The 13,241-nt window shown below is 40.2% G+C and overlaps 1 protein-coding gene across 2 annotated transcripts in view; it reads right to left on the reverse strand.

Moving 5' to 3' along the window:
- The window catches only part of Snx1 (sorting nexin 1), a 46,258-nt gene that overhangs the window by 8,750 nt on the left and 24,267 nt on the right, over nt 1–13,241 (reverse strand). Inside the window, exons 6-14 of one of the 2 annotated variants that reach the window (XM_047542418.1) lie at nt 11,696–11,837; nt 10,691–10,769; nt 10,198–10,273; nt 5,710–5,823; nt 5,393–5,486; nt 3,911–4,116; nt 1,360–1,503; nt 703–783; nt 214–285 (exon numbers count right to left, since the gene is read on the reverse strand). In XM_047542418.1, coding sequence (XP_047398374.1) covers nt 214–285; nt 703–783; nt 1,360–1,503; nt 3,911–4,116; nt 5,393–5,486; nt 5,710–5,823; nt 10,198–10,273; nt 10,691–10,769; nt 11,696–11,837 — 1,008 coding nt within the window. The other variant, XM_047542419.1, reaches the window with a different exon arrangement.

Below are 13,241 nucleotides of genomic sequence, written 5' to 3' on the forward strand. Positions count from 1 at the left end.
AGGGTTGCCTTTACTGGGAGAGAAGATATAGTTTCTCCTTAAAAACTAACCATAGACTTAGATGTTCCATGCTAGAGTAATTTTCAATTATTAACTATAGCAGGGTCCCCTTCCTCCAAGCAGGGCCTGCCCATTTTGCCACCGAAGGCCTAAGTGGGGAACTGACCCTTGAAGTGGGTAGTAGGGGACAAAGTTCATACATAACTTACATACCTGCTGCTGTGAATACAGGAGTGTCTCAAGGTACTTGATTACGTGGTTTTTGAAGTCCTTGGATTTCTCTTTCTATAGGAGACAGGAGTCTACACTAATCATCCAGACAGTTGCTCCTTCCCCTTTTGATGGGATGGTGGTGTTTTTGCTGATTAAGGCCAAACACAACCTCCAAAAGTAGAGCCAGCAGCTGGAATAACTATAATTTCCAGCCAAATAGCCTCTGCTAACGCTCTGCAAAGCATTCTTGGAGGACAGAGGATGGGTAGGGGAGGAGTAAGAATGGGGGCCCAGAGGGTGCATAGCAGCTACAAACTGTTTTGTGTCTAAACACAAAACAGTTGTGATTTGACAGTTAAGAGAGCTACCATGCTTCAGGAACAAGTGCACATATGTGCATGCACATGTACATACACATGAGCACACGGGAGGCCTTGTCTGTTCATAAGAACTGCACGCTAAGTTAGAAGTTAAGCTCTTCTATCTTACCTCAAACCGTATCACTTCTTTTCGGACCACTGTTGAGATCCTTTCAAAGTCCCTTTCATACTGAGTCACCCGAGACTCCCACTGTAAAGAAAAAGAAAGAAAAGATCATTTAATAGTACGGTATCATTATTAAGCCTTTACATTTGGTCAGAAATTCCACATGAGACCTCAACTGATCATTATGGTTTATGTCCCTCTAGGTAGGATTAGATACATAAGAGATTCAGCATATAAATCAATCCAGCAGAAGGCCACTTCAGGGGCTGCCGAAAAAGAGATGCCATGTGTTCCAGACCAAGCCTGGTCTTTGAGAAAGCTCTGGTACTGCAGTAGCCTCTGATTTAGGTTCTTGCCAGCAGCCCCTAAGAATCTCATTTAATTCTCACCAGGTCACTATTTCTGCATCACCTAAGCAGCCATGCTAGGATCCCCTGCTGAGACTCTGATTTGGCAAGTTTAGGTGGAGCAGGAAGAGAGAAGAGCCAGGCCTCAAGGAAGGCCTGCAAATCACTCTGAGGCTTACCTAGCAGCCAAGGCCCTTTAAACTCAATCAGCTTTCCTGCCTGCTGTGAGGTTCCAAGCATCTGGGTGGGATGGGACCAGGGCTCATTCAGAAGCCAGCAGAATACCGTGGCTGGGATACCTCAGGAAACTCACCTCTGTGATCTCATCCTTGGCCTGCTGTAGCTTGTCAGGCTTGTTGGCCCACAACAGCCGAGCCTCAGCCTCCCGCTTCTTCTGCAGCATGGCTTGAGCATCCTGCCAGCGCTGCCATGTCTTCATGCGCTGGTCGAAGGCAGCCTATGGGGGTGGGGGTTTGGGAGGAGCACAACCAGCTCTTCAGGAGCCCTGCTAGCTCTGCCTTGTGGAGAGGCTCTCCTAGCAGCTGTGCCAGGGAAGGACTGAGCAAGGGCAGGTTCTGCAGCCATGTTAGTGCCTAGCTGCACAGTTTAATGTCTAGAAGCACAAGCCTGGGTAAGATCGTCTCCAAGCCTTCAATGGGGCAGTGCCATGCTGCTTCATGCTACTTCCAGGATTGGATGGCTGGGAGCACAGTAGGTGGCCTGATGCCAGTGACCAATACTATGACTTCCGAAATGCCTCCCTCAGAAAAATCAGTCCATGAGACTACACATTTTCCCTGATGCCAAAAGCTAAGAATACAGTGGCAGTGAAACACATGATTCAGTTTTCATTGAACTTATCATCTATTGGAAAAAGCCATCATTATATTATCAATCACAAATACATACAAGTATATGCAGAGTAGTAGGGAAACAAGCAGGGTATTTTAACATAAAGCTAGGGACCTAGCTTAGCCTGGAGATATGTCAGGGAAATCTAACCCAAGGAAGCAACCTTTCAACTGACACCCAAATGGTATATAGGGTTAGCTTAAGAATTCTTTAAATAAACACTTAAAACAGGACACACTGCTTATATCTCAACCACACACTCACCTTCTCTGGCTATCAATGCTGTCAAGAAGCTCCCCAAAGTCTACTTGCTGATTTTCCCTGTTTCCAATCCCTTGAACACAATCAGCATTTCCAGAGAAAGGCAGTTGTTGATTTAATTAAACTAACCCCACTCCACATTTGCTTTGAAGACCTCAAGAGACAGCACAGATCAAAGTAACTAGAAAGATCCATGCCTAGGGCCAGCCTCCCAGCCCTGTTCCATTAGTTCCCCTTCCCTACAAAAGTTACCTGTACATTTCCTAGGCTTCCTTAACATGGGCCTTTGCCAAAACTTGAACATTAGGGAGTGCAAACCCACCAAATTTACCTTCCTCAGCATAGTCACTGCTGACTGCCTGCAATTACTCAGATGATTTCATATCCAAGACTCAAACTAACAGTGGGCTAATAGTGGTCTAGTTCTAGGTTCAGGGAAGGGCAGGAAAAAAAAACCCCTCTGCTTATCTCTCCAATCCCACAGAAGCATATGACATAAGGTGGGGACATGAAGGGCTCTGAGAAATGATCAATCAAGTTCTATGCTCTAAGTCATACTTCCCCAGCCCTGGCCTGTGGAGCTCCAGGCTAGCCTTCTCTCACTCCTGTACATACAAGCTCACCTTGCCCAAGGGTTATATCCAAATATTCTCCAGAGACCCCCAAACAATGCTCTTCTCATAAAGCTTCCCCTAGACAGAGGTCTTCCTTAAGATGACTCTCCAGTCTAAGTAGTCTGAAGAGTTCTAAGAATTCCATAGCAGGTTATTTTTCAAGCCTCTAATCACTCTGGAGTTAGCAGCAAACCAAAGAGCAAAGGGAAAGGACAATGAGCAGTCTCACAGTCTATATTAAGCAACTCTACTGCGGAGGAAGCGAGAGCTTTGGGAGCATCTTAGTTCTTGACAGAACACAGAAGCTCCCTAGTGGGAGAAATGTTAGGGACAGGGAGTTGGGGGTGGCACCATTCCAACTCAGAGGCTCACACATCCTGATCCCAAGCTGAATAAAACCCTTATTGGATAGGCACAAGGTTCTCTCTTACTTCTTTCTTCTGTTTTAGAGGCCTTGTGAGAGCTAATACCACTGCCCAGTCAAGCTTCCTTAACTGCTCTGAGATGTCATAGGAAACCAGACTTCCCTGGTCACCAGGAGAAAAAGTGAGGTGTTTGACCTGAGGGGCAGGCTACAGTGTTGTTACCAGGGTGGTCAGCACAGCACAGGGGAGGCTCTGGTGACACACTCTCAGACCCCTGGCCATACTCCTCCATGCAACGCCAAGCCAGTTCTGTGTAGTTACCTGACTGCCCACATTGGAGGGACAAGTGGAAGCCAGCAAGAGCTCTTATCAGGGCAAAGCCACCGCTTGCTGTTAAGGAGGCAAAGACCAAAGGACTGAGGAAGTCAGTGCTCTAGGAAGCCAAGATCATAGGTCTGTAATAAGCCTTGCTTGAAAGAAAGAGTACAGAGGACACTGTCCTTCAACAATGGGGTGGGGGGCTATTTGGAAATTCAGGAGTTGTCTTTTCTCCAAATGCATCTAGGAAATTGACTATGGGTCTCATAATAACTCAATCATATTTGACTAACAGTTAAACAGATTGCTTAGTTGGGTGGATACCTTCTCTGTTAAGAGTAGAAAAAGTTACACCTATTTATAAGTTGTAATGAGATCAAACTTTCTTGGGATAAGAAAGAGCAAGAAAAGACAAATTCAATAAAGGAGAGGAGAAAAAGAAACAGAAGCTTACCCGGACTATGGCCAGAAGGCGAATGTAGTCACTCAGGAGCTCAGCAAGGAGGAAGAAGTCATTGTTGGCCTGTTCCTGATGAAGCTGCTCAATTTTTTCTTCCACCTCAGCCAGCTGGGACAGTGCCCGTGACAATGCTGTGTTGTCCTCAGAGCTCCCGAGCATGGCTAGACTCTTTGCAAACTGGGCTGTGTGCAGTGCTAGCTCTGAAAGGAGGAAAAGACAGCAAAAGCCCCTCTGATCTCACAAGAAAAAGGGAGAAGTCAGCTGACCTTACATGACATGCCTTAGCAATTATTATCCCTGTATATCCAGCAGGAATATAGAGGGCTCTATAATCCAGTTATCTATAATACACTCAACCTTATTCAAAAAGTGAAGGGAAAGTGGCCTGGTCACAGGAGGAGGAAGGAGAGGCATCTGCTAACATACATTTCACCAGATGGGCCTATCTGAAGGAAGCAGCTTCAATATTCCTGGAGAACACCAAGGGGCAGTTAATACAAATGGGCCAAAGGAATAATGCTTTTTGTTTATATTTTGATTTTGGTACTAGAGATTGAACCCAGGGTCATTTAACCACTCAGTCACATCACCAGCCCTTTTTATTTTTTATTATGAGATGGGGTCTTGTTAAGTTCCTGAGGCTGGCCTTGGACTTGCAATCCTCCTGCCTCAGCCTCCCGAGCTTCTGGGATTACAGGTGTGTGCCACTGTGCCCAGTGAATTATGCTTATTTTTATGTTAGAGCTCATGCACTATAACCTGTCTACATGAAAGACACATACACTATGTAGTTTTACATGCTCTACGGCAGGGCAAATTTTCTCTGTAAAGGAACATACAGCAAATATTTTAAGCTTTGCAGGCCACACATGGTATTGCTACATGTTCTTTTCTCTCCTCCAACCTCCCTTTAAATATTCCTGCTCATGGCAATAGGCCCCAGGGCCAGGTCATCATTTACCAGTTCTTACACTGGCCTCACATTAGTAGTCTGTCTTAGATTTCTAATTATCAATATGTTTAAGGCAGAGAGGGAAAGCTTTCCAAATTTGGAAAATTTTACTAGCTCTTAAGCAACTCGAAAGAAAGAAAGATGAAAAGGATTAGGAGACATATGGTTTCCCTGCATTTACACACTGCTGGTACAATGATGTAGCTAAAGCATGTATGATTTTTTCTTGCATGTAAGCCACCAACTCAAATCATTTTAACAAAAGCCCTCATCCCAGGTCAATATGTATCTGGGACAGCTTCTTTACATCTCTCCCAGATAGAAAGTGCAATATCCACAGTGGCTGAGTCATGTTACCTGCTAGGAGATGTAGGGCTTATCTTTTTGATCAGAACATCAAGCACGAGGTGGGCTGAGAATTTCAATTTAGATGCCTGAGAGGCTTGGGAACAGCATGCCCTCCCAATCTCCAGCTCACTGGAGACAATTTCCCCCAGGTCCAAGTGCATTTCAGAGGTGGTTACCTTTTCTGTGGTTGACTAGTGTTTCTACCACAGCATGTAGTTTCCTTAGGCGCTGTTCCTCACACTCTACCTCCTGGAGCTTCTCTTCAAACCACTGAAACACAAGGCCAGAGAGTCAACAGAGGTTACTTGTATAGGTGCAGAGCAGTCTTTCCTTAGCAATTTTTTTTTTTTTTTTTTTTTTAGGAACTAAATCCTTTTAAAGTTGTTTTTTAATTGAGAAAAAGTTTATAATCTCAGAAATTTCAGCAATCCTCAGGGCTTCTGACCAATAAATCTGAGGGGTAGAGGTAGCTGAGAGGTACAAGGCTACTCACAATGTCTGATTCATTCATCTTGATGGTCATTTTGCTGACTGCATCTGTGGCTTTGTTGAACATCTTGAGGAGACCAGCACCGCTCAATGTCTGAGTACCAACAGCCCGTGGCAGCTACAAGACCAAGAAGGCGGGGATGGCAAGTTATCTGCTGCCCCTATTTTAGGTTCAGAAGAATTAGTATCCATCAGATGGCATGCCCAAAATTTGCCAAACAAATTATTTGAACTGTAAATTGTTGTATTCTAAGGCAGTTACATCAATCTAAAACTAATATATACAAAAGGAAAATCAAAGAACCATGTTAAAAACAATCAGTAAAGTTTTCAAATTTTGATATTATTCACAGAAAGAAAGTAGACTGGGGGTAATGTGACCAGGTGACCCCACATATGATACTTGTGTGCCTACTCAGGTATGAACTGCTTAAATGCCAAGCATACATTTGTTTAGTCAAAAGATCCTTTGGGGGCTGGGGTTGTGGCTCAGTGGTAGAGTACTTGCCTAGCACTTGTGAGGCACTGGGTTTGATCCACATAAAAAAATAAAGTTCTAAAAAAAAAAAAAAAAAAAAAAGTTCCTGAAGCCAATATCACCCTGATACCTAAACCAGACAGAGACACATCGAGGAAAGAAAATTTCAGACCAATATCCTTAATGAACATCGACGCAAAAATTCTAAACAAAATTTAGCAAATCGCATACAAAAACATATTAAAAAGATAGTGCACCATGATCAAGTGGGTTTCATCCCAGGGATGCAAGGTTGGTTCAACATCAGGAAATCAATAAATGTAATTCACCATATCAATAGACTTAAAGTCAAGAATCACATGATTATTTCAATAGATGCAGAAAAAGCATTTGATAAAATACAGCACCCCTTCATGCTCAAAACACTAGAAAAAATAGGGATAGTGGGAACATTCCTTAACATTGTAAAGGCCATCTATGCTAAGCCCATGGCTAATATCATTCTAAATGGTGAAAAACTGAAAGCATTCCCCCTAAAAACTGGAACAAGGCAGGGATACCCTCTTTCACCACTTCTTTTCAATACCATCCTTGAAACTCTAGCCAGAGCAATTAGACAGACCAAAGAAATTAAAGGGATACGAATAGGAAAAGAAGAACTCAACTATCCCTATTTGCTGATGATATGATTGTATACTTAGAGGAACCAGGAAACTCCACCAGAAAACTTTTAGATCTCATAAGTGAATTCAGTAAAGTAGCAGGATATAAGGTAAATGCACATAAATCTAAGGCATTTTTATACATAAGTGATGAATCTTCAGAAAGAGAAATTAGGAAAACTACCCCATTCACAATAGCATCGAAAAAAATAAAATACTTGGGAATCAATCTCACAAAAGAGGTGAAAGACCTCTACAATGAGAACTACAGAACACTAAAGAAAGAAATTAAAGAAAACCTCAGAAGATGGAAAGATCTCCCATGTTCTTGGATAGGAAGAATTAATATTGTCAAAATGGCCATACTACCAAATTATGAAATTCATCTGGAAGAATAAAAACCCAGAATAGCTAAAGCAATCCTTGGCAGAAGGAATGAAGCAGGGGGTATCACAATACCAGATCTTCAACTCTACTACAAAGCAATAGTAACAAAAACAGCATGGTATTGGTACCAAAATAGAAAGGTGGATCAATGGTACAGAATAGAGGACACGGACACAAACCCAAATAAATACAATTTTCTCATACTAGACAAAGGGGCCAAAAATATGCAATGGAGAAAAGATAGCCTCTTCAACAAATGGTGCTGGGAGAACTGGAAATCCATATGCAACAGAATGAAACTAAACCCATATCTCTCACCATGCACGAAACTAAACTCAAAATGGATTAAGGACCTCAAAATCAGACCAGAGACCTTGCATCTTATAGAAGAAAAAGTAGGTCCAAATCTTCAACATGTCAGCTTAGGACCAGACTTCCTCAACAGGACTCCCATAGCACAAGAAATAAAAGCAAGAATCAATAACTGGGATAGATTCAAACTAAAAAGTTTTCTCTCAGCAAAGGAAACTATCAGCAATGCGAAGAAAGAGCCTACAGAGTGGGAGAAAATCTTTGCCAATCATACTTCAGATAGAGCACTAATCTCCAGAATCTATAAAGAACTCAAAAAACTCTACACCAAGAATGCAAATAATCCAATCGACAAATGGGCTAAGGAAATGAATAGACACTTCACAGAAGAAGATCTACAAGCAATCAACAAACATATGGAAAAATGTTCAACATCTCTAGTAATAAGAGAAATGCAAATCAAAACCACCCTAAGGTTCCATCTCACCCCAATTAGAATGGCGATTATCAAGAATACAAGCAACAACAGGTGTTGGCGAGGATGTGGGGAGAAAGGTACACTCATACATTGCTGGTGGGGATGCAAATTAGTGCAGCCACTCTGGAAAGCAGTGTGGAGATTCCTTAGAAAACTTGGAATGGAACCACCATTTGACCCAGCTATCCCACTCCTTGGCCTATACCCAAAGGACTTAAAATCAGCATATTACAGAGATACAGCCACATCAATGTTCATAGCTGCTCAGTTCACAATAGCCAGATTGTGGAACCAACCTAGATGTCCTTCAATTGATGAATGGATAAAGAAACTGTGGTATATATATACAATGGAATTGGTATATATATACAATGGAATATTACTCAGCCATAAAGAATGATAAAATTATGGCATTTGCAGGCAAATGGATGAAATTGGAGAATATCATGCTAAGTGAGATAAGCCAATCTTAAAAAACCAAAGGACGAATGATATCGCTAATAAGTGGATGATGACACATAATGGGGGGTGGGAGGGTTAGTGTTAGGGTTAGAGTTAGGGTTAGGGAGGGGGGCAAGAATAGAGGAAGTAAGGATAGTATAAGGGGAAAAGAGGGGTGGGAGGAGTGGGGGGAAGGGAAAAATAACAGAATGAATCAAACAACATTACCCTATCTAAATTATGATTACACAAATGGTATGCCTTTATGCCATGTACAGAGATACAACATGTATCCCATTTGTTTACAAAAAAAAAAAAAGGAAAAAAAAAGAATCTTAAAAAAAAAAAAAAGTTCCTTTGGATTAGCATATGCTGCACACAAACCAGAATTTGAAATTATATTGTGATTTCATTTAAGTTTTCTTCATTAAACAAATGTCCAATAATAGGAACATTACTTATTCATATTGAGGTTACTTTTACATAGTAGATTATGCTAAAAAAGTTAGATTTTAATGCTTAGTATTTTATGGCAGTAGGTCTCAATTTGGGATCATTTTGCCCGCCAAGGGGACATTTGGCAATGTCTGGTTGTTACAGCTTGGGAGGCTACTGGTATCTAGTGGGTAGTGGTCAGAGATAGTGCTAAAACATCCTGAAAACTATAGGACAGTCCCAACAAGAATTATCCAGCCCAAAGTGTCCACAATGCTGCCACAGACAAACCCTGTTCTAAGGGTCTGAGGTAAGGATGAGGCAGTGAAAAGGAAATATGGATTTAAGAATACCCAGGGGCAGAATAAAAAGATTTACAGCATCTGACTGAGAATTTTCATTAAGAAATTCATTTTGGAGAAAAAAAATCCAATACATTTAGTACCATTTTCTTCATTAGAGTAACATATTCTATATGCAAATTAAAGAAAAATGTAAAAGTTAAAAACAAAATATAGTCTTATCCTGTCACTTCTAGTTTTCTCAGATAAAACACCTTTTTTTGTTTGTTTGTTTGTTTTTTGTGGTGCTGGGGATTGAACCCAGGGCCTTGTGCATGTGAGGCAAGCACTTTACCAAGTGAGCTACATCCCCAGCCCAAAAACACTTTTATTCTAGAGCTTCTTCTGATCCTTAATGACTTGAGTTTCTACAGCTATATTTATATGCTGTTTCATGTCTCACTTTTTGTAACTCTTTTAAAATATGCTTCCATATACTAGTATTTCTGTATACTCTGTTTATGAAAAGAATAAAGTATTGGTTATATTGATATATTTGATTCTTCAACTATTAGCAATTGTGTTGTCTCTAGTTTTTTACAATCATGAATAGCCTAGGCATAGCCTGTAAAAAAAAGACTGTCCACTTGAGTCCACACTTTTGCTACATGTCAATTCTATGGTTTTTGTTAAATGGTTTTTAACCAATGCTCCTCAGCTCCTGGAACAAATACACATTCAATTGAGCCAACAAGTAATCTATGAAAGACATGCCAAGGACCTGCCAAATAGATCTCTGTGTTAATTCAGTGGATAAAATTAGGCTGCCATTTGACCTCTATAACCAAATTGCTTTTATTTCAAAAGCTAAAAGATACTTATAACTCTTGGGAGCTCACATAAAATTAGGATATAGTCTCATAATAGTTATGTTAAATGCTCAAATATTTGGTGAATGACTAGTTTCACTTCACAAGAGGTAGATATAAATTATGAAATTCAGTTTTGGAATACTGACCTCTTCTTTTTCCAAAAACTCCCTGACATCAGGGTCCTGTAACATGGTAGGATGATTCACAACCCTCTGCAGGTACCTAAAGGGTAAAGAGTTATCATCTGGTTAGATGATCTGACCTCAGAAGGTTTTGGGTAGTGCATGGCTGGCAGAGGCACTTTATCTTTCACTACTTAAAATATCTGTCCTCAGAGAAGGTACTCAAACAGGACTCACGTTCTTCTCATTTACAAAAAGAGATAGTAAAAGAAAGAGATCTAAGAACCATTCATATTTGATTGTTGAAGAAGGTGAATATGATTTGTGCATCAGGATGGAGACAGAAAGGAAGACGGTTTATGCCTAAGATGGGAAGATAAGGGATTTAGAAAAAGGGATAATATGGAGGTGTGACTCTTTAATTCAATCAGTTTTCATGGCTACTAACTCATAATTCTCAATTTCAACATCTTACTTGTTCTCAAGTTATTCAGAAATGTGGTTGGATGGCACCTACCTTTCTAGAGCAGCCCTCCGTTTTTCAAGAAATTCTGCTGAGGAAGAATCTTCCTTCCCAACTTTCACTTTTGTCATTCCTAGAATGGAATTTAAGAAGCAAAATAACCAGAAATCATGAAAAGAATAAATCTATTTTATTTTATAAGTACTGGGGAATGAACCCAGGGAGACCTCTGTCATTGAGCTACACCCCAACTCTTTTCATTTTTATTCTGAAACAGGGCCTAAGTTGCCAACGTTGGCCTCAAACTTGCAATCCTTCTGCCTCAGCTTCTCAAGTCATTGGAATCACAGGGCATGCCCCACTGACCCTGACTGGATAAATGTATTTTAAAAAGTCACAAGGAGGAAAGGCCCCAAGGATAGCACTAAAAAACAACCTAAGGCCACTTCTGTGTCATGAGCAGGCAAGAACAAAAGGTTCTTTACATCAGAGTTACTTTTTTTTAAACTAGTTTCCAGGGCTATGGATATGGCTTAGTGGTAGAGCAGCTGCCTAGTATGTGTGAGGCACTGGGTTTGATCCTCAACACCACATAAAAATAAATAAAATAAAGGTATTGTGTCCATCTACAACTAAAAAAAAAATTAAAAAGATGTTAAAAAAATTAAACTAGTTTCTAGTGTTAAAGATTCTGGAACTTGTAGTGCACGCTTTCTTAAAAAAAAAAAGTGTTTGGGGGGCATAGGACTGAATATAAATTAACAGTCAATTGGTGGTAATGGAAAGGTTCCTCCCTGACCCCAAAACCAACTTAGTACATTTCAATCTGTAGGGAACAGCAGTATTTAAGACTCCTGAATAACAACACAAGACATGAACAGGCTAAAGGATAAAACCAAAGCACCCTACTGTACCCAAGGAAAGAGAACAGTCAAAATATGCTATTTCTCTAGACCTCAAGTGTTCTACATCATTAACAGAAGTAGTCATATACTACATAGTAAATTCATTATAGAAAGAATATAAAGGAAAAACCCAAAAGAAAGACCTCAGCCTTACCTATTAGACTCTTCTCAGGTGGAGGAGGAACAATGAAACCATTCTGAGAGTGTTTCTCTGAAAGTTTCTCATAAAGACCCAGAAAGTCACTAAATCTTCTTTTCACAGCGAACTGTTTACTTCTGAACATTGGTAGGCTGGTCTGGGGTACAGAAAAAACACAAGGTGATTTTATTCCAAACACAGGATGAATGAGTATCTTGAGAGCCATCCAGCTGATATCAAAGGACTCCATTTCCCAGATCCTTGCCCTTTAACCACCTAGCAAATAACTTTCTCCCCAACAGAGACAATCTTGTTTGAGCTGTTTGGCAGTCTGGGAGCCTAATAAGGAGCCCAGCTCAGAATAATGATTTTAAATGCAAAAAAATAAAATATATAGGATTATAAAGGCAACCAACTAAATTCAAATATAGTTTCATTCCTAAATTTGGAATACTTGCTCTAAAGAAATAAATGTTGAATTCTAGTTTAAAGCTAGAATTCTACTCTCCCCAATACCCAGTTCATCCTTTACTGGTCTCCAATAATCAATTTATCCCTTATTGACTTCTATAAAGGTATTAGCTGCTGGAATTAAATTAAAGCAGACAAACTAAAAAATAAGACCAATGAAAGAGTGCTTCTAAGAGGGGCAGGGAGGAATCAGACGATATGTATAAGCTGCAGCCACTGACCTCTCTAGTGTCACGGGTTCTAGAGCTCACAGGAGACAGGTCAAAAGCAGTAAAAAGACAATAAAAAGCAGACTTAGAGTAAAATAAGGACTAACCAGTAAGATAAGTTTAATAAGGATGGCCTAGCCAATTGCTGGCAAGGAAGCGAATCAATGGGAGCTTTTAAACACTGCTAAAAGAAGTATAAACTGGTACTTTTTTTTTTCTTTTCTTTCCTTTTTTTTTTTTTTTTTTTTTTTTTTTTACAAATTAGGAGTTAAAAAATGTAAAAAAAAGTTTTTAAAATTGAACTTCAAAAAGTTTGTATTCCCTGAATTCAACATTTGCAGTACCCGTGACAAAGGGAAATTATTCCTAGTTACGTACCCTAGAGAAACTCCATGAATGTGCTAGAGACATGCAAAAAAGTGCCGAGTTCATAGAAACAAAAACTAGAAACATGTTTCATGACAGGAAAAGATATTCTATGGTATGTCCACACAGTGGACTAACTAACTACAGCTATGCCCTATAAGAATGGGTGTGAGGAACAATGCTAAGTTTAAAAGTACTATTTTCAGTATGATATATGTATTTTCAATGCTGGGGACTGAACCCAGAGCCTCACGCATGCTATGTGAGCATTCTACCACTAAGATACACCCCCAGCCCTTTTTATTTTAAGACAAGGTTGGACTTTTGACCTTGAAATTTCCTATTTTAGCCCTCTGAGTAGCTGACACATGTACCGCACATGGCATGATAGCATTTTTTTTTTTTTTCGGTGCTGGGGATTTGAACCCAGGGCCTTGTGTTTGTGAGGCAAGCACTCTATCAACTGAGTTATATCCCCAGCCCATGATAGCATTTTATGAAACTCAAAATCAAAG

This window comes from Sciurus carolinensis, chromosome 2 (assembly GCF_902686445.1).
Source record: "Sciurus carolinensis chromosome 2, mSciCar1.2, whole genome shotgun sequence".
Lineage (NCBI taxonomy): Eukaryota > Metazoa > Chordata > Mammalia > Rodentia > Sciuridae > Sciurus > Sciurus carolinensis.